This window comes from Thermobia domestica, chromosome 10 (genome assembly GCF_964235325.1).
Source record: "Thermobia domestica chromosome 10, izTheDome1.hap1.1, whole genome shotgun sequence".
In the NCBI taxonomy this organism is placed as follows: Eukaryota; Metazoa; Arthropoda; class Insecta; order Zygentoma; family Lepismatidae; genus Thermobia; species Thermobia domestica.
Genome location: NC_137463.1, coordinates 239,317,483 through 239,340,072, shown reverse-complemented (window position 1 = coordinate 239,340,072; position 22,590 = coordinate 239,317,483). Strand labels below are relative to the sequence as shown.

Here is a 22,590-nt window from a genome sequence, read left to right as displayed (position 1 = left end):
GATGCTACAGTGTATGCAATGTTCTCCTGCCGATGTTTGTATGGTATAAAATTTCAGCGTTTTTATTAACTTAAAAGTTGAAGAGGTGTATCGAGATAAATAATAACACCTTGTGTATGAAAATGTACATTTTTCGAAAGTTCATCTGTTAAAAATCGTAAAACAAGAACTAAATTTGTATTGCTTTAAAAAGTAGTTATATACACACAAATTATGTTGTGTCAGAAATAAAGTGTGTGGGGAAAACGCGGAAAATGTCAAGACCCACCAATTGGTGGGAATACTTTTCTATCCTTCCAATCCTAATAAACTAGAAATGGCTCAGACTGTGGGTCACGCTAACCCTAATAAATAAAGTCAGGCTGATAGGTTTCGCTACCTGCGCTAATAAGGGGGGGGGGGGGAAGCAGCAAGCCGCTTTAAAGTACTAGTACTTTCAATGAAGAAGCTATATTTACAAATTAAGTCAAATTTTACTTACATAATTAGTATAGAGAATCAGAGCCGGAATTTGACATACTAGCTGAACCTGCGCTCTCTACACAGCGCATCATTCGTATATGAGGATGAATCTCCTTGTCATTCCTCACATCTGTACATGTCCCTTTACAAACACAAGTGAAAGACGTCTTGATAAAAATTGGCAACAGATACCATAAAGGGGAGATTTTTTCGATTACTTTTTCAATATCTCGCACCGTTTGCAAGATTTGAACCTACTTCCGGGGATTGGAATTTTTAATTCATGTATGATCAGTGTTTTCTTTCTTCTTGCATGTAGTATGCAATAAGCAAATTAATTACATACACAATTAATTATAATGTCAGTTATATATGGTGTTCATTGGGCTAAACACTCCAAAAATAAAGGCTCATCTTAGACTGGAGATATGGTTATCCTTCTTTCATTATTATTTGGCCATGAAACTAACGCCTAACACATATACAACCCCTATATACAACAATGCGGTGTTGGAATGTATAACGGGTAGGATGTGATGCTTTAGTTTTTTTTTTAATTTTAACACTTCCAGTGTACCCGTAAAAATGTAATAAAGATATAGTGGCCATGTTTTTAAATATTCAATGAGAACTAGACAATCTACATAAAATTTGTAATCGATCAGTGCAAACGTCATCTTTCTAGAGCCTGTAGTTTCCGAGATCTCATTATCGAAAGAATTGGCCACAAACGTATAAACGTCCACAAACATATAGTTTAAAAAGACACCAAAAATGGCAGCATAATTCATTTGCATTGATTTTGGACAAAGCTTATTAAAATAGAAAGGCTTTGAACAATAGTTTTAAAACATAAACTGTATATAAAAAAGATGTGTTTAAATAATAATTTATTTAAAGTACACATACTTAAAAAAAAATGTCTTTGTTAAACGTGAAATCACAATAACCGTAAGTCAAAGGTTTGAAATCCAAAATTAGAGGTTGGAGTTCATGCGTTTTTATAGCTTTTGTAGCATTTTAATAGATAGATTCTATCGATATATAGGCTGTGTAAATGAAAGTGACAAAGTATGTTTATGACTTCATGCTTCTTGAACCACCGACCGATCTCGATCAAATTTTCAACATAGATGAGGTTCGAGTATATATATAAATGATCGAAAATGACCAATAGTAGTATCAAATCCATAGTTTTCGGGGTCGCTGAGACGAACAGTGACACTTCCGATGCAATTTAAATCCAAATTCAGCCCTATATGTTCAAAATGGAACGTATTCTCCCCGTGCGAAAAACGGGTATTATGGTAGTCATAACTAATAGAAATAGAACATTTAGAGAAAACAGAATCAACGGAAATAGGTGAAAAAGTCTTTTCCGAAAATTCTCATGTCACTTGATTCTGTATTATTCACTTACTTTTTTTTTTTTTTTTTTTTTTTTTTAATTAAGCCTCAAGGGTTTATCCATGGGACATTAAACTCTGTTGAAGGACTAAAAGTTACAGTTAGTAGCTATACTTTTTAATCGTGTATAAGAGCAAACCGTAAAGTTTGTAAAGGATGCCCGCTTCTACGTGGAAATCTTTTCATTTGTTCATATCTTCTTTCTCATGTTCGAGCAGTGTAATTTACTTCAGTACAAATTGGTGGTGTCATGCACATCGCGTGTGAGCTTGTGTATGTGACGCATGCGTGAAGAATGTAATGAAATAATAGTTGCTTAAGATTTTTTTTCTTCAGCTGTTTTAAATCAGATAGAGACTTAAAATATATGTAAAACTGTTGCATCATATAGATCAACATAGTTCTTGAAAGCGGCACTTCATAGTAGAGAAATGAGATGGTTCAAATATGTTATAGAAGACTTGTCTAACATTAACTCAGTTGACATATTATATTTGAAAAGTTCTTTCACCTTGTAGCCGGTAAGGATCTGGTGCGAAGGGTCTCTACTTCGACCCTAGGCCATAAAAGTTTCTAGTATAGCATTGTCTAGGTTTTTTGTCTTTTGATATTCATTTTACTTATTTGTCTGTCATGTATTTGCAATTATCGTTCGTTTCCTTTAATCGAAAGTACATGGCGTAATCTCATATTCTGTTTTTTTGTAAACGAGGTAAAGTTTTATTTTTTTTAAATCCTCATTAGATAAGAGTTGAAGATAGAGTTAAGAATCATTAAGCATTAAAATTCAGTTCGTCACATTTTCTAAGATACTGTTGAAGCCACATTAAGATTTGGCTTTGAAATACGGCGTTAACCTTTTCAGTTTAGATATGTATAATGCACAAGGGAGCATCAAAAAGTAGATGCTATTACCTGGATAAAAACACCGTTCATATCTTTGAGACCTTCTCTATGTAATCACTGTGCTTCGTGACATTTTAGCCAGCGGTTCTTCACTTTACTTAAGCCGTTCCTGCAGAAATCTCCACTTTGGGCTTGAAGTCACATTTCTACTTCATATCTGTCCGAATGGCATCGTTTGAACGGGCGTGTCATTTATGTAAAGACGAAACAAATCACTTTGTGGTAGATCTAATGAATATAGAGGATGAGGGAAGATGTATCCTAACTGTACTGCCTTCGGTATGAATGTATTGGTTCAACGAATTGATGCATTGTCTGCCAACAGCAACAACCGTTTGTTGAGTATTCCTAGACATCTGATCTTCAGCTTTTCTCGTAACCGAGCTAGGACATGAGAATAATAATAACTAGTGATAGTTTGACCTTCTGGTAATAGCGTTGTGATGACCCCTTCACAGTTCCAGAACACGGACAGCATCACCTTGGTGACAGACTTTTACACTATTGCCTTTTAAGGATGCCATGGACTGAGGAGGGGTTCATTTCTTTTTCTTTCTGGGTCATGAAGATAATCCAACTTTGTTTCTAGATTATTAAAGATAATACAACTTTCATCTATTGTAGTTAGTTAGCCGAAAAAGTCCTCTTCATTACCTCACCACAATCCAACATTTCTTTTGATACTCCTCGAATTTTCTTCTGAAAAGGGCTCAGCAGCCGTGGTAGCTATCGAGCTGACACTACCTGAAATGCAGCAGATTATAAATTAATGATCTCAACGGATCCGTAATTAATACCTATTTCAGCCCAACACTTTCTGTGGTTATCATCTTATCTTGCATTGGGGCGCAGTGGTTCAGTGGTAGTGTGTTCACCTCTGGTGCATGGGGTCCCGGGTTCAAACCCTGCTCCCGTCAAGTGAACTTTGTGGTGGACAAACCTTGTGCGTGGGTTTCCTCGAGGTTCACCCATTTCCTCTCTCTTTCTTCATTCCACCATTTCATTCATTTCTCATCATCGCCGTCTCCTTTAGTCTAGGCGGCATAAACGTGGGACGTAAAACTTAAAAATTTTATTTTATTTTATTTTATTTTTTATTTCCTCTTGTCTTCCAGTATGATCATTTCGCATCGTCTTTAGCTGGGCTTTCAGATCTACAGTTATCCGAAGTGGTCATGTGTTCGGTTTGAAGTTGCCGTTTCTACTTGGATACCATCCTGTAGGATGGGCTTCCATGTCCTCATGAAATTCTTTTGGTGATTTCCCCTACAGATTTAGGAAGTTGATAATGTGCTGTGCCTTAAGTTGTCAGTTATTGCACATTGACTGATTTATCTGTTAAATAATAATAATAATTCCTACGAATCAATGCAGCTAAACTTTGAAGAAACAATATATAATACGCATGTACGAAGGTGTTTATAGTTCGTTTCTTCGGTGATTGCACGAACTTTTAATACCTCTTCGTATAACATCATGACGTAGTCATTGACATATTTCTTAGCTCCCCTAAACTTCCCGTGGCCCCTCTCCAGATCTCAATACAAAATGCTATTATTAATGCAAAATGACTTGCCCCCCCCTAACATATTCACCCCACCACCACCAAATCTCTGAGTGGTACAGCGCCTTTATGGCTAAATGATGAGCATTTGTACCTTCAGGTAGGGAGAACCGGGATAGATTCTCGATGCAATCTCAGGTGGCTGACAAAAGAGACGTTAATCTTAAAAGCAAACAAGGGGCCACGATGGCTCAATAGTAAAGCGTTCGCCTCCGGTGCTAGGGGCCACATAAGTTTATGGCGGACATCATCATCCCGTTTCCTCTCAATGCTCATTCCATCAGTTACCTCATAATTAGAGTGACTAGATTCGGACAAGCGAAAAGTAGGACACAAGATAATAGTATATGATAGTTTACAGCGTCAGCAATTCGCATATCTTTATTTCATTTAACGTTAACTTTAGGTTAATCATTTGTGTTTGTTAAAAAGAAAAGCACTGAACAAAAGTATTCCAGGAATTGAAGTTAACTCCAAATGCTTTGATGAATGACGAAGTAGTTTATTTTTATGAACGTACAGTGAAACTTCGAGTTGGACTAAAGATTTTTTTAAAATAAATTTTCAGAGCGTGGTGTTATTTTAACGAATGAGAGAAACTTTAGACCGGCATTAGGAAACTTTTACTTAACTTGGTTAGTATCCCTGTTGTAAGCTGAAAAAGAAACTTTTCCTACCTTACCAATAGCTGAACAACAAGCCCTTCTCAGTAAAAACAATGTATTGTAAAAAGAAATGGTTCGTTGATTGATTGTTCTCCATCCTTAATCTTTTGAGTAGTGCTAAAGGACTCAACGGTTCATAATTCAGGGCCTGTGATTCAAAATGTTGTGAATAAAGAATGAAACATTAAAATATTGCAAATAAGTTCACTCAGGACATTTCGCAGGACGTTAAAAAAAAAAAAAAAAAAAAAAAAAAGACATTTGTCGATTTTCTAGGCGTCTTCGCAACACGTAGGACAGCTCTTTGAAAAACAGTACTGTACTGCAAAAAATTAGTCCGTCTGATGACCCTACTCATATTCATTCATCTTCTTTATCATCTGCCTCAATTAGCCTAAAGAGCATAAACGTGAGATGTAAAACTTGAAATTTTATCTGCTTTCTAAACAAACAAAACTTCCTATCCTTCAAAACGCTATAATTTTATTATTGCCTTCTGCTTAAGACAGTGAATATTTTTCAAGTGATTTGATTTCTCGATTTTGCTTCTATCCCATTCCAATTAAATTTTAACTCAGTCAGTGTAACTCGAGATTTCTCGCTAGTCATGACCTTGTAATCACGGGACGTTAAAGGTTAAAATTTTATTTTGGATGTTACCATTATCTGGCACGAAAGTGACATTGCTGTATGACGTCTGCTGTCTGTCACTTTCCTTTTAAAACTCTTTGATTGTGTGTTTTGTAGAAGGTATGAAGTAAAGTTTCGTATGGAGCAGAAACACATGAGGGAAAAAAAAGAAAGTTTTCTCTGCCAGACATTTCATTTCTTCCCCTTTGCTTTTAGGCGAGAACTGCCAGTGACCGGATGTGTGGTAATGGATACCAATGAGATCTGGAGCATGCGTTGCGAAAATTGGAGTTCATACATTGATGAACCAGCATTCTAAAGGGAGGATTAAAAAAAAAAAAAAAGTATACCATCTGTTATAAAAGACAACTTTTATATTAGTGGTGGACTTCGGCCTCTTAAAAAGGAAGGGAAAAATGGGAAAGAGTAGTTGAGAGCTAATTACAACTGTTTACGCTTGAGCAAACAACGATCCAAGCCATTATCAAATTCAATTATGAAGCATTGTAATTCGTCAGAAGAGGAGGCTAGGATTAATGTACAATGACTTTTTTCTTGATGCTTGCTTTAGTGGTTGACAGTTTTAGAATAGTTGTCATTCGAAAAAATAGGGGATCAATTTAAATTAGTACACGAAGTTTTGGCATCAAAAACATGGTGTACTATTATTATTATTTACTAAGGGAAAATATAACCTCTTTGAAGTATGAAACTTTAACATCGTCTTCGAGTTCATGATATTCTATGAAAATTCTGTTAAATGTAATTAAAATTGTCTGAAGATTGCCAGTTTTCAGTCAACAGTATATCTTTTAAAAAATAGACACCGTAAAGAAAACTAGGATGAGCAGCTTAACTAGGGTTGCACATGAAACTAGACAATTCTTCCAATACAAACAGACTAGTGAATGAGTCATGATTGTTCTTTGTCCTTGTATAACAACAAGGTTACAAGGGATTAGACCTCCTTTTCAAGGGAGATCGAACCATCATGGACGTTTTAACTCAAAGCATTGCGCTCCCACTAGGACATGAATCTACGACCACTAGCACTGAAAGGAGCATTTGGTTCATGAGTATGGGGAGAATTCGTGTGACATTTAGTTTTAGAGTTACAATCTTGATATTTGTCGTAGTAAAAGCTATTGTGTTGGTGCGATCTGTGGTGCTATTCAGCCGGTTCACTAGAACCGGTTGTTAAAATATTTCGAGTTCGCTGAACCGTTTGTTATACCCAGACATAACTAATGTTGTGAAGGCCTGGAATTTTGGGTTTTTAAAAATGTTTTTTAAGCCTTTTTTTCCTGAGTTTGGAAAAGAACGGAAAATTTGGGAAAAATTGAAATTTTTGAATATTTTACTATTTTGTGTTTACTAGTTTACAGTTAAGATAATTAGAATAGGAAAAATTTGTGGCAACAAATATGTATGCACCACTCATCCAAAAGTTAGCACCTTGATAGAATAGAATTACGGCTACAAAAGATACTAAATATAATCCTAGTTAGCGTAATTAAGGGGGCAGACTACGAAATATTTTTGAAAATCTAACAAATTTTCTTTGGCCCGTTTTTCGTAAGTGAAAGGAGGTAATGAAATGTAACTTACCATAATAATAGATAATGTTATTCTACACCCGAAAATACGAATAGGAAGAATTATCAATGTTGCCATCCTTAGAAATTACAGTGTGACCAGAATTTGAATTACCCAAAAATCTAGGTTAAGGCAGTGACTAGAAAAATAAACTCAACGGTAGTTGATTACTTATCATGTCTTGGTTCCTTGTTAACTACTTTTAAATAATGTTTGTATTTATTTTGTAATAACTTATTTCTTTATGTATATGTATAAATAAAAATAAGCGATGGAGATACCGGAAGAAGTGCTTGTCGGTTGAACTCGTTGAAATCTTGCAGGAATCACCACACTTTCTTGTCACTCAAAAGAAAGAAAAAGCACGCTGTAGCTTTAACTTTATAACTCATATTAACTAGCACACACTCTTTTCTACTTCTAAAGTAGAAATTTCGAGAATTGATCCCGTTGCTAAAGTGTTGCTCTCACATTTGATCCTTCTCTTACCTTTGATACTTAATTTCTTTCGAAAATTGCACAAAATAATTTCTCCGTTCTTCGTAATGTAAATGTATTTGAGTTTCATCAGTGTTGCTAGTTCGGTGATTGTGACACTAAATCACAGCGCAAAATGTTTGGTCGTTATTGTGAACCAAATCATTCAGTTTGGCGATAGGCATTTGGTATATTTTTACAAGTTTTCGGCAACCAAACTGATCTGGATACCGGATTCAGAATTTCATATTCTGCAAATTTTAAGACTTCAGATATTCAATACACGCGGAAAGAAGTTAAGTTCCTGAATACTGTGGAAACAAGTAATACGTATGTTTTCGTTGTGTAATAACATAAACCCTGCCCTAAAAGGAGAGGAGGTATTTTCAGCTGCCCTCTCTCCCTATATTTGAGTATGAAAGCAGAAAACGAATGCGTGTATTCATTGGCCGGGAAGCAGATGCAGCAAGGATTTGTTTTCGTTCACACTGATACTAATGTAGAAATTCGAACCATCTGAACATCAATAGAAATTTCCCCATGTAGCTCCATTCGGGAGTCCGTACTAAGGAGTGAAATGTTGTATGTTGTACAGAGCTGTAAAGCAGAGTTACAAGCCTCCGTTATTGTTTTGTATTTGTAAACTATTCGAATAGGGAGTTTCTCTCTCTCTCTCTCTCTTTTTTTTTTTTTTTTCAAATAGTTGTGCACTCACAAAAAGTTCTTGTTCAGGAATTTCGGAAATTGTTTTAGTAAGAGCCTAAAAGTGTGTGAGGTTGCGACTTATTATTTCTGGAATTTTGCTCTTTTACGCTGTATATGTAATCAGAATGTGTACAAACAGTGCCTTTCAGATTGTTTTATACTCAGTGATCGAGAATTAGGAAAAGGGGAACGGATATTAAAATACTCATTTTTAAAAAAGGCATTTGTATTACGTATTTTCCCCTCACATTTGCTTGCAGTTATCGTCTGATAAATTTTCAGTGTGCTGCATTCTTTTAAAATTTGATTTCACGAGCAGCAGGGTTGCATATCGTGAATAAATAAAACATACCGTAGGCGTTTTTCTATAGGTAATATTTTTTGTCAAAATAACTGGAACGAATTCAAATTACAGAAAAAAATATTCAAAATACCAATATTCTATACTGTAAAGAATAATTGGGTACCAATATATATTAGAGAGTTCCCGATACCGAGGATTTTAGAGTGCGTAAGACGAAGTAAATATTAGCAGTACATGGAATGGAAGATACATTTTTTATTCAACGCCGAGGTTCTGAAAGGCAAGACCTACTATAAAGATTGGGTCGGAAACAGGATCAGGACGCGAGACAAGGTAAACTAGCACAGTATAGGTCGTTCCCCACCACAGTGTGTAGCCTCTAAGCTGGATTTACAGGACCACTCATCCAGTATCGGCTTAATTGTAATATAATAGTTTTTATATTGTAATCTAGCTTTAAAATGTTTATTTTCAACAGAATAGCCTGGTATTTCCTCATTGTCAATATAGATCTACATATCGACAACTGGGGGGCACGGTGGCACAGCGATTATCTTTGGTGCATGGGGGGGGGGTCAAGTTAGTTTGTGGTGGACAACATCGTGTCTATGGGTTTTCTCGAGGTTCTCCCATTTCCTCCCACTTTCTCATTCAAGCAAATTATTTTATCATCATTCACTTGCCTTAATAATCATCTCTCTTAGCCCGAAAAGCATAATCGTGGGACGTTAAACCGAAATAGTTCATTTGATTTTACATCGACAGCTATAAATCTAGATAAATAATTTGGGAAAGATTTGCTCATTATAAGAGAATATCTTTTGCGTTACACTCTTTTCCTGGTGTGGCTCGTTTCTTTCACAAAAGATATCAACACTGTAGTTAACCGTAACTAAAGAACAATAAGTATGTTGGAAAAGTCCACAAGAAGGGAGTTTGAAAGTTTTGTACCTTTCTCTTTTAAGTATTTAGTGTGACAATTTTTTCCGTGTAAGTACTATTACACATAATGATTAGAATATGTATTGACTACGTAATGCATCTGTACGTATGTCATTAAATAGCCACGTAAGTGGATTCCAGTTGGTTACCAGTGCATGCTTTTATAATCTCCCGTTGCACAAAACTTTTTTTTTAGTGTGTGTGTGTGTGTTGTATGCGTGATGGCTATTTCACATACGCACGCCTTCACAATATAATTAAAATTCTCTGGTAGCTTCTAAATAGTTGTATCGAGTTGTTACTTCTTATGTGGAATATTCAGACTTGGTCGCCGAGTTTGGATTTCACATTAAGCTGTATTCTCGTTTCATTATTCTTCAGTACTCAAAAGATCGTGAAACTATATATATATATGATAATTTTAAAATGTTATATAGATTATGCATTTGGGGCCACGGTGGCTCAGTGGTAGAGCGCTCACTTTTAGTGCGAAAGATATCTTGTTCAATCCTAGACTATGTTTGTGGTGGGCATCGTGTCAGGGGTTTTATCTGTGTTCTCCCGTTGCCTGCAAATGTTCATTACTGTTACTTCTTTCCATTAACCATCAGTCTACAGGCCATAGCCCCAGGACGTGAAACTAAAATATTTCATTTTTTTAATGTGCTTACTGCATCATTTTATTTTCAAAGAAGAAAAATAAAATAGGCTGTATATGGAGGCTTCGAATCAGTAGATTTCCTCATTGAAAGGCGCGTAAAATATCAGTAATTAAATTTTTGCTACTAAAAGTACACTAGTACTCGAATCCTAGTGGCAAGCCACTTATTTTCTGTGTTCGTGTTTCCAGGTTCAATCCCTGTTAGGGGATACCTACGTCGGCTACAAATTCAAGTAGTGATTCAAAATCACTTAAAAACCCATTTTATATAGCCAGTGGCGGATCTAGAAGGTAAAAACGGGGGAGAGGGAGGCTGCCAAAAACCAGACTATGACTAGGTATATCATGATTTTACGATAAACTTTCAAAAATACATAAATAATAGCTTAAATTATTTTTGTCACTCAAAAACTGGGGTCTGGCTGTCCGCCAAGAACATAAATCCTGTCACCTCTTTTCGAGATCTTGGTGTTATCATTGACAGTAAGCTTACCTTTGCGGATAATATAAGCACAATATGTTATAGAAATCACTTGGATTCCATTATCGCTTCACTGACATAAAAAAAATCCTAATTCCTTAAGCTTGTTCTATAAGTCATGCGTTGCTCCCACCATTGAGTACTGTTCTCCTATCTGGTCCATGGCCTGCCCTACTCATAAATATATATATATATATATATATATATATATATATATATATATATATATATATATATATATATATGTATGTAATTAATATTCTTTTTAGCCATTTTATCCTACCGAGTATCTCACCTCCGAACATTTCCAAAAAAGTGACGTTTTAAAATCTCTCAATATCAAACCTCCCCTAGTGAGAAACAAAATTTCTGACCTAGTATGTTTGCATAAAATTGTAAATGACCATATATCATGTGAACAGTTAAGTCAGATCAATTTCCGCGTACCCGCAAGAACAACACGGTTTAGTGATCCCTTTTACACTCGAGCTGCGAGGGTAGGTAAATATTGTCCAAAGGTACCTTCTGAACCGAATTGTTAATACGTATAATCAGTTACCAGAAACTGTAGACTTTTTTTCTAATGAATATACTTTCAGATTCTCTCTAAGCTTTCTTTGCCATTGTACTGTATCATCTTGAGCTCAAATTGTTAATCTGTTATGTTACATAAATGTTAAAATGTTTCAGAGTAAAATGGCCTAGTGCTGGATCTGAAACCTATTAGAGTTAAGTAAATATAGTTTTGGCGCTGCCACGGGACATTAGATTCCAATCAGTCCACTAATATCCAATCAAATCATAACCAAAGAATCAGAACGTTATCGTCGAGTATGCGTTACGTTTAGATGCATCGGGTTATCTAGCAGTTAGTAAATGGAGAGCTTAAAACAGTATGTTGCTTCGTTTTCTGTCTAACATAAGGATCACACTTACTAGCATATGGCGATCAGAATTGCCGATTCTGAAAAGCGAGTGAACATATTACAGTCAATATACTAGCTTTCGGTTGAAAAGTTTTATAGTTGGTTTGAAATTGATATACAACAGTGTTTTCTGTCTTCTCTGTATCCACATTTACGTTATGCCTTCAACAGGGCACAAATATATTTTTTGGGTCTGATTGGAAATTCCGTACCTTAACTTACTCTCACCTTTCGACAGTGAATTTGAGTTCTACTTTTATTCCTGCCTGTGTATGCAATAAGTCAAATGTAGAGATAGCTCAGACGTAATATCGTGATTTTGTTATCGCTTAAATAACATTTTAATTTCTGATTATCACATTTTTTTTATGGTATGTTAGTTTGATCTTTGTGTGTGTGTGGGTGGGTGTGTGTGAATTTTTAGTTACATTTTGTGTATCACATAAGTTAAAATATGGGGGAAAAGTAAGAAAATCGTTTTATTGTAAAAATGTAATAGTGTAAACGTTGGAATCGTTTATTCCAGATTTCTTCGAAGTATGTAGTAAAGATGTTGATTTGGTCTTGTTTTTATTGCAGATGGTGCATGTATGCATGGGAACCATGAGGTGAAAACTCCCAACGAGAATGCCACTGCCAAAGCGTGTGGTGGAACCTGTGCATGTGGCGCGGGGAACGATCCCAGAGCACTTTCCGCTGCCCAATGAGTTGGAAGCTGTGACTAATGGGACTCTAGCCAACACTGTGCGACAGCTGTCTAGTTTGAGTAGACACGCAGAGGACCTATTTGGTGAATTGGCCAGAGATACACATATTTTAGCTGCCCGTGCTAATAATCTCCAAGCTCGTATTGATCGTCTCGCAATTAAAGTGACTCAACTAGACAGCAATGTGGAAGAAGGTAATGTTGCTACATTTTAAGGTAGACATTGTAATTTGAACAATATTTGTCGTCTCTATATGAAAGAAAAAAAATAAGATTCAACTTTCTTTTTATGTTGTTTAGTAAGAAATGTACTTGTGAACTTGAATCAACGCTGAGGTTGGTTCATGTGGAGGACTAACACGATATCTGTATATGTATTTTCTCTGGGTGCTCCTGGGCCGCGGTGGCTCAATGGTAGAGCGTTCACCTCTGGTGCATGGGATCCTTGGTTCGATCCCAGCTCGCATCAAGTGAGCTTTTGTGGTGGACAAACCGTGTGTGGGGGGATGTTCTCCCACTTTCTTTAATACACCATTTCATTCATTTCTCCTAATCACCGTCCCCTTTAGCCTATCCGGCATAATCGTGGGACGTAAAACTGAAAGCTTTCATTTCTCAGGGTGCTTCTGTTTTCTACATTTTCATCAATGATTTCATCACCATTCATACGTGTTTGTAGGTATCTCCTCTAAGAGCTACGCATTGTCAAATGAAAATAATCTATTTATTTATTTAATCTATCTTTTTTCTTTCTTTCTTGTTGCTTCCTCTTACATGAAATGTATAAGATAAGACGTGGGTATTTACAACGGACAAGTACCATAAAAGATAGATAAGCGTGTCGCTTGAAATAAATTGTAAACGCCTAGTCTTATTTCACGAAAAAAATTAATTCGATTAGGTGAAAAAAAAACTACTGAAAATATTAATTTGGACACTACAATGCGAGCCACATAACGGGCAAAACAAACATGGTTAGAAGGAATAGTGTTGTTTGTCTAGATAGTGTGTGTGGTTCTGGGTTCTATTTGCAGTAGGAGCATAGAATTTTCGATGTTTATTCAGCATTCTTAGGTAGTTAGAAACAGATAAAGAGGTAATGAACTCCTGTCCTGAAAGTCGGAGTTAACAGCGATAGGAGTGAGTGCATTGATCACTCATCACGCAGCTAGAAATTGTTTGGCGGACAATATGCTATAACGTCAGGAGATATATTTTTAAAGATAATATAGATTAAGTTTGTGTGAGAAAGAAAAGGGGTGACATACTGTAAATGCGTATTGATTCTTAATAGACTGGAGATGCAGTTGTAGGCGACTAACGCGTAACAAGCTATTGTTTATAAGGAGTTTGGTTTACCAAAATCTTTGTGTGTTTACTCTGTTCACGTATCCGTCCGAGAAAGAGAGAAAAAAAAATGAAATCTGAGTTTTACGTCCCACGGTTATGCCGGCTAGGCAAAAAGAATAGGGTTCGCAAAAACTATGGTTTTTATTGAAAAAAAAAAGCAAAAAAATCTTTTTTTGTTGTTTAAACCAGGTTTTTTGGTTTAAATAATTTGCTCTATGTATTTATATTACATATAAACCGAAATAAGTTTGTTTCGCCTTGATGTTCTTATGCAACAACAGGGTTATGATGGAAGGGGTCACATAAGCTTAAAGCGGAATCCAAACCGCTTCATCGGCTTACATCCAAGAGAAATTGTCCATTTTGGACATGAAACCGGAACTAATTGGTCACAAATGTGATGAGTCTGCCGACTCACTCACGAAGGACTCCTGATAAAAATACGTTGTAATAATCTTCACATAGGCCGACTTGTTAATATAACTGTCAAGAGCCATTTCAAAAGGACAAAAAATAAACAGTTACACAACTAAAAACATTATACAGAGTTATATATAAATTGGGAAACTCCCGCCTTAGCCATTGGGAAAATCCTGTTACTACTTTAAATGTATTTGCATGTAAAATTTTAGAGTCAACGTATAATCAGTACGCTAAAACTGAAGTATTAAATTACAAATTTAGTGTAGATGTCATTCAATAAAATTAAAACTAAGTCCAATTCAAGCTAATGTTGAAGATACGTAGGCAGTTGATAAATTTTGTCAATTTCTATCAATATATTAAAGCAACCTTGGCTTCTTTATAAAACAACAGGCATTAAGGAAAGCAGAAATATATAATCTGGTTTCGTTTCGTATGTTTAGGCTTAACATCCTTATGAAATACGGAGGTTATCAAGGAGAAGTCTTTCGCTTAAAGGGACATTCGAACCCCTACTTGGTTTACACTTGAAAGAAGTGTTGTGGTTCGACAGAGAATTGAACACGGGACCCCTTGATTAAAAGGTGAAAAGTAGATAAAACTAATGTTGATGGTTTGATATGTGGAAACGTCACCATGAAGTTCACACGATTTAATGCGTTTTTCGTTCTTCTTTGTCCGTTTGGTACAAACTATTTTTTTTTAAACAGCTGGTCTAAACCAACCTTAACCCTGCTAAGGAGACCGTGATGATGAGGAATAAATGAAATGGTGGAATGAGGAAAGTGAGAGGAAACAGGAGAACCCCGAGGAAATCCATGCACACGGTGTTTGTCCACCACAAAGTTCACTTGGCGGGAGCAGGGTTTGAACCCGGGACCCCATGCACCAGAGGTGAACGCGCTACCACGGAGCAACCACGGCCCCATGAGAGAGAGAGAGAGAGTTGGATAGGATGTAGAGAGTCTGAACGTAGGAATCTGGTTCGTTGATGGACGTGATTAACCCAGTTGATCCCAAGATATAGACATAAAAAATCGGTTCCCCATGTATTCATATGGAAGTAATTATAGATATCATCCTTGCTTCATAGACTACTCGCAGTGCTCTTAATTTTGGATTTGATTTTGAGTTTTAACTCCCCTTTCAGCAGCGAGGCTATATGAGACGGGAACTACTGATTAACGTGGGATCCGAACCATATGAGCTCCCGCCGGGAATGGAACCCGGTCTCCCACGCTACGCAGTGCTGAGTTTAGTGGGCCAACACGAGGTAATGAGAAGGTCTTTACTGATATGTTCCCAGATTATAAACGATAAACAAAAAATAATATATTACACAATATTCTACGCAGCATCGTCTATTTTTCCACGTAACCACCACAACTGTTAAGGCATTTATCTCATCTTACCACAAGTTTCTTGATGCCTGCCGCGTAGAAGGCGCCAATAGGACTGACCCTGACTATCCCAAAACATTGTGAGCATCAGTTTGCCTGTCGATGGTGTTTGGAATTTCTTCGTCGCTGGCAAGCCGGGATGTTTCTACACTGTGTTGTGCTGTTTTGACTCGGAAGTGTAATCCAGTATCCACGTTTCATCACCAGTGACAATGCGGTCCAGAAAACTGTCGCCTTTCTTGACGTACCTCTGTAAATGGCTCAGTGACATGACCGCTCGCTTGCTCTTGTTGACATCATTAAGAAGTTTAGGATTCCACCGAATTAACACCTAGCGGTATCCCAACGAATCGTGGACAATCTCATAAGCATTACCATAGGAAATGTCAAACTCCGTCAGTGTTGATCCACTTTCACTGCATCTGCATCGTCAACATGCGTAATGTTGTCCGGTGAGAGCGAAGAACGAGGTCGGATCGATCGCTCATTGTTTTGGACATTTTTTTCATCCATTTTCCAAATTCCTAAGCACCACCTCTGCTAGCACTTGTCCCTATACACCAGCTCCGTTTCCTATGGATATCTTGGAATTATGTGTCGCATCATAGAAGACGAGTAACACTTCGCTGCTCATGTAGCGTGGAAGTCCTAAGCACTCCACCCACTTTTGGCAATTGATAACAATGCAATGTGTGGAAGAAATGGGAGCTGCACTGAGAACGTTCTAGGAAAAGCCTACCATATCGCTCGTATATCTCAATTTTGTATTAAAATGTATTACTCAGAAAAAAGAGCGGAAAGACTTTTCGATTTTCGTCGTATAATCCTGAGGATGCAAAATATTAATATATCCGGAAAATAAATTTTTAAGTAACTTTCTGCTCGCCAAATATAAAGACTTAAGTATTTTCTATTTTCAAATATTCTTTCCTCTTACTAAAGTTTTTGAGTGGGAAATGAATGATAAAGGGAAACGCAAATAGTCAAAAGTTAGTTTTCACATTATGTACACTTGGACAAACCAAACTCCTTGCCGTGGTGTACACTGTGATACTGCCCTGCAGAACGAATGATACAAGATAGGAATAATAATAAATAACTGTAATGTGCAGGAGTTCCATCGTGCTGAAAGATATAAGTTCGTTCGTTCTTACAGTATGTGTATTTTAATTGGATCACTGACCATATATTTTGTATTATAGTATTCATATTATTATTTTGTATTATTTTATAGTATTCGAATAGTCAATTAAGATATTTAAAATAATCGTTAGAAATCATGCTATCTTTTGTGATAAAATCGATGGTCATTTCTACTCAGATAAACATGACTCGAAATGCTTCTTCATTAAGAAATTGGGGGCACGGTGGCTCAGTGGTAGAGCGTTCAACTCTGGTGCTGCGTGGGGTCCGTGATTCGATCCCAGTTCGCACCAAATGGTCTTTGTGTTCGATAAACACCCTGTTCGTGAGTGTTCTCGAGGTTCTCCCGAGAAGTTTCTTATACATCTTTCATATTTCAAAACTTAAGAAATAACTTTCATATCTAAATAAAGATTGTTAAGTAACATATTAATTATTTCTTCAAAACTGAAAGACTCATGCTTATTTATTTTTTTCTTCCAGTTTCGTTGCAAGATATCCATATGCGGAAGGCATTCAAGAGTTCTGTGGTATTTGATCAACAGGTAGTTTCTAGAGATACAATGCCAAGTGCTATGTTAGAAACCTACAAACAGTGCGATAAACCTCCACCTTTAGACAAACTTAATCCCTACAGGTAAGAAATTATAGATATACAGATTTATATTTTATTTATTTATTTATATTTTTATTTGTTACATTTAAAGTAGAGATTGTTACGCATTGATAGAAAATGCAAAATGAACATCCAGAAGACAGTGCCCCACGTGAATAAATCTTCGTACACACATATTATAGGTTGTGCACTATCTAATCGTCCTGTACCAGTCGATACATAGAGTGTATCGAAATACCATGTCAGTGTGTTGTACATTGTTCTTCAGTTGCAATGTAATCTTGCACCACTGCATAGAAACAGTGTTAGAGTTGTCGGATGCTATCCGGGGCAGTGGACCTCCATACTTGTTCCACATGATTGTGCAGTACGTTAAAGTTTCTGCTTTGGTTGGACCAAACGTCGTCCAACGTAGTCTCAGTGCTCAATGAGATGTAGGTCTGGTGATCGTTCAGGCCAATGGAACCTTCCTCCAGCAGGTTCACAATGTGGATTCGCGTGTACTCCAATATCTATATGAACTAAACTCGCTTAACAGTCCTAGCATGTCTTTAATATTCATTCCTAATTTGAAGCACAACACGGTGAGGAAGACTCTCTACTACTCAGTGGTACATCACCATCTGCTGCCAGAAGTTCGGAGTTGCCACGACCATTGTGCTATATGTACTACTGCCACAACTTGCTGCTGTAGATCATAACATACACAGCAACCTCTGCAAATACGTTATTTCCTTCCAGTGTATTAGTTCTCGTTTTCTACCACTGTATTATTAAGTTGTGGCATTTCTTTCTTTCTTTTCTTCTTTTTTTTTTTTTTTTTCAAGGAAAGACTACGTATTATATTGGTACTAGCTGCATGACTGCTTTCTTTTTGATGAATTGTTACGCCATTTAATATAATAAATAGATAGATGTAGATAGGGGGGTTAAAAGAAGTCCTGAGTGACTGATGAACGCCCAGGCCAAAGTTGAAACTTGATATTTTGACAATGTATAAGATTTGTGATATGAAGTGCATTAAGGAAGGATTTTTGTATATTTGACGGGAGAAGAATGGGGGTGGAATTACTGGAGTGAAATTACCATATTTCCGAATCTGAAGGGTAGAGACATGAAATTTGGTGTATGGTTCCCTTTTTAAACACGTGTTTCTCGGATTTTTTAAATATTTCTCTTACAAGATAAAGAAAATGGGTGGGGTTACAATTGTTATAACGTGATGACCATATCTCGAAATCCTTTTTAAGGTTAAAGACATGAAATCTGGTATTCTAGACTTTTCATTTAAAATAATTAAAGGCGTGTTTCAGCGCTTTTAGATATTTTCCCTACGAAGGATGTGAAAAAAAAAGGAGGTGCAGGTGTTAAAATGAGATCTCCATACCCCGAAATTCCTTAAGAAGATTAGGGACATGAAATTTGGTTAGGTATACATACTTTTCAAGGGCTGAATTTAGAAGGGCGAACAAATATTGGGGGTCTGGGGCGAAGTCCGCAGCTATATATATAATATAGTTTCTTCGTTTCCAAATGTTTCTGCGTGCGGCAAGCAGTTCTTCAGCTTCTAACCTTCTCTGCTTTACCAACAGGAACAGAAAGTTCAAAGCAAACGTTTTCTACTCATGAAAGCTTACGAATTTTTATATTATCATGTATTGGTTGTGCTGTTGTTGAGCCGCAAGGTTCCTGTCGCTCAGTCTCGGCCGTCTGAAAAGAATTCTCTTGAGTGCAGTGCAGTAATTTCACCAAATAAAAAGCATAATTCAGAACTAGAAGTTTTACTACTTCCCTAGCTTTGTCAATGCATGGTAAGCGAATTTCGGAAACAGATCCCCTTCTTTCCCAAATGTTCGTGTAATCATGGATCCAAGAGTAGTATGCCTGCCAGACCATTGACTGTGCTGTCGATGTTCTCATTTACCTGTTACCACTATCGTTTATCACAGCTCCTTTTTTTCTCCATGTGGTTTACGAAAAGGGGAGCGAATACCTAACATCACAACATTTAGTTGGAAATGACTGCATTTCACAGAAGTTGAGCGAAATAACACGAGTGATTTTTTATCATGTCATCATAACGTAAGTTATAGCAAGGAATTAAAAAGAGGAAACATCAGAAGTCACGATATGTTTTGAAACATACGTAATTAGAAGTTAGCAATATTTTACAGCATGGTACCAATGTAGTATATTTGTTATGTCAGGACCTCAAACACCACAACATGAATTAATTTCAGAGGACATGACCTAAACCCGTTCTGCCAAAAATTCAGCATATTTTTTTTTCATATTAAAGTTTTTTTTTTTTTTTTTTTTTTAAGTTTTTTATTTTTTCATGCGTTGTCCAAACAATTCATTTATGATGTTTTTGACTTTCCAGAGAGGACGGAAAAGATGGACTGAAGTTTTATACAGACCCGAACTATTTCTTTGACCTTTGGCGACAAGAAATGCTCAAAGATACTGAAAGAATGATGCATGACCGTGGTAAAAAGGTAAGATTTTCTTCGCTCGTGTAGTAAACTTTGTAGGTAATACTCTGTCTCATAGTTGTCTACAAAAATATATATATATATACATTTTAACGAGAGGAAATTCTATATTGTGTGTTAGTTGTAAACTTAGTAATACATCTCCAAGTTTAAAAGAGTTAAGTAAATAATGCACCTTAAATGTTTCCTACATCTATACTGTAACATGATTTAGAAACAAAAATGGTCAAGGGAAAATAATTATTCATTTGGTGTATATTCGTATTTTAAGTTTGAAAATAAATTGCGATCATTCACTGGTGCTGCAGGTCAGCCACGTAACTCTTAAGAGTCTTCATCCCGGCGAAATTAAAATACCGCTAATTTTACAGTAATTATGTGATATTTTCAAATAGATAAAAGATAATCGAAATGTGGAACAAGAGCGCCCTAGACAATATTATTTTACATGAGAAACCGTTATCACGACTCACTTATCTGCTTTCGATTTCAAGCCATTTTGAAAATGGCATTTATTTTCGCGTTTCTAAACAGCTGAAAACGGAAAGCCACTAGGTGACTTGTGATAACGGTACCTCACGCAAAATAATATTGTCTAGGGCGCTCTTGTTCCATATTTCAATTATCTTTTATCTATTTGAAGATATCACATAATTACTGTAAAATTAGCGGTATTTTAATTTCGCCGCGATGAAGACTCTTAACAAGGAAGCTCAAAACACATACTCATGAATTCTTCACACACAAAGCATTCTTTTAACTCGGAAATAAGTCTTATTACGTAAGACTGCCAAATCGTAGCACAGAATTGTCTTCTTATAAATAACAAAAGTAGGAAACAATTCAGCTATTAGGCAGTTGATTGGAGAGAGAATTCAAGGACCGGCAAGTGTGAAAATTGAGGAAGCCTTTTAAAATCTGTGGTAAAAGAAACATCATTGTCATCGTCAATTGAGATAATGGTGAGTACGATCTTTCCATTTGGCTAATATCGATGCATTAGAGTTTTTAATTCCGACTCACAAAATTCGACTTCCACATTCACATCAAATAACACTTCCATTAGTTGAGTCTGATGTCTTGTGTTGTAAGACAATTCCCATGAGTTAGTGTCTGATGAAGATAACGTTAAGTTATTAAGCAGTTACACCGCTTTTTAGTTTTAATAAATAAGTATATATACTCTGGTCAGAAGTGTTAGTTACTCTTTAGTGAGTTCCAGAATCGTGACGGATAGTGTTACACGTCTTGTAGCTTAAGGGTATAACGTGGGACGTGAAAGTAGAAATTTAGTGTAATTTTTTCATGGCAATAACCCAAAGATATACATAAATAAATCATTTTAAGTCTTAATATTCTTTATATTACCTTAAATATACTTTTCCGTGGTAAAGGTTTACAGATCTTGCACATACAATGAGAAATACAGTAAATTACTTTTTGACCTTTAAAAATAAATCACCAGGGAAATATTTTTTTATGTAATAGGAGGTAATTTCATTGTACTGTTCAGAGGTAACACGTTAAATATATTGTGTTGTAATGTAAACGTCAGCATCGGCCATCAAGTTACATTACAATAGGAAAATTTGAGATAAATATATTATTTAGGTTGGTTGTGATAAGCCTATGGTGTTACTTGCAGTGTTCTAGTAATTCAGATGTTAAATTTCATTTCTTTCCTTATAGCCACATCGTCCTAGAACAGAAGGTGGTGGAGGCAGACACAAAAAGCGTGTGAGACAACCCCACAATACACGAGAGAGACAACGTCAAATAGCCGTGGGACACGGAGAATACATTATGCCTCAGAATGTTCACTATCGAACTCCTCAGGTAATGGTCCTTCTTTACTCAGTAGTTAACCATAATTTTTGTATATTATAATAAATATATATATATAAAAAAAAAAAAAAAGGCGACTGGTGATTCGTTTCTCAATGTTGTGTAGTATTGTAATGAATTTTTGAAAGGATAGAAAAACATGACATGAAAATCAATCTACGATTACGTAATCTGACCAGAATGGTAGTAGTCGGGAAACGCTGCGGAAAACAACACGTGTTGCAGGAAGAAGCAACAGCATTCGTTCGTTTGTTATGAGATAGTGTTATGTTTTGTTCAGTTCATGAATTTCAAATGCAGTAGTATATGTTGTAAAGCTCATATATAATATTTGTGAATGCACAGAATTCGCAGTGTAAGAAACTGTAAAGAGGTCGAAGATTTGTTTATTCGGAGAGATATTACTTGGAAAACTAATAAAGAATATTGAGCAACAGAAGATTAGCATTTGGCTTCTCACTTTCGAAGTAGTAGTAGTGAATTAAATGTAATTAATTAATTGTTCTACGGATCAATGTTGCAAATCGACGTAGATGAACGTCTCAGCAATTGTAGAATCCACACGAAGTACTGGGAGTACAAATTAGCTCGGTCCGTTTGTTTGTGATCAAAAATGCATTTATTCCAAAACAGAATAAAAGAACAGATTAAAATTATTGTCCATCGCTGGCTACAACTTTTTCCCACCTCTCAGGCAATTTTCGAATTCCGTCTCGAAAAAATGTCTCGTCTTTTGAGGCGATCCAAGTTAGGAGCCAGTTTTTGATTTCTGCGAAAGAACTGAACCGGTGATTTGCCAAATTGTACTGCATCCATCGGAACAACCACTAATCAGAAGGAGCAGTGTCCGGCGAATATGGCGGGTGCAGTAAAATATCACCCACGT

General features: G+C 36.2%; 1 protein-coding gene across 1 annotated transcript in view; it reads left to right on the top strand.

Annotated features, from left to right (window-relative positions):
• SCAR (wiskott-Aldrich syndrome protein family member 3 SCAR) overlaps nucleotides 1-22,590 on the top strand; it is a 95,263-nt gene that overhangs the window by 48,580 nt on the left and 24,093 nt on the right. The window contains exons 2-5 of the mRNA XM_081729403.1: nucleotides 12,306-12,627; nucleotides 17,232-17,385; nucleotides 19,748-19,862; nucleotides 21,549-21,695. Of these exons, the coding sequence (XP_081585529.1) occupies nucleotides 12,354-12,627; nucleotides 17,232-17,385; nucleotides 19,748-19,862; nucleotides 21,549-21,695 (690 nt within the window). The 5' untranslated portion in view covers nucleotides 12,306-12,353. The remainder of the gene's footprint in view (nucleotides 1-12,305; nucleotides 12,628-17,231; nucleotides 17,386-19,747; nucleotides 19,863-21,548; nucleotides 21,696-22,590) is intronic.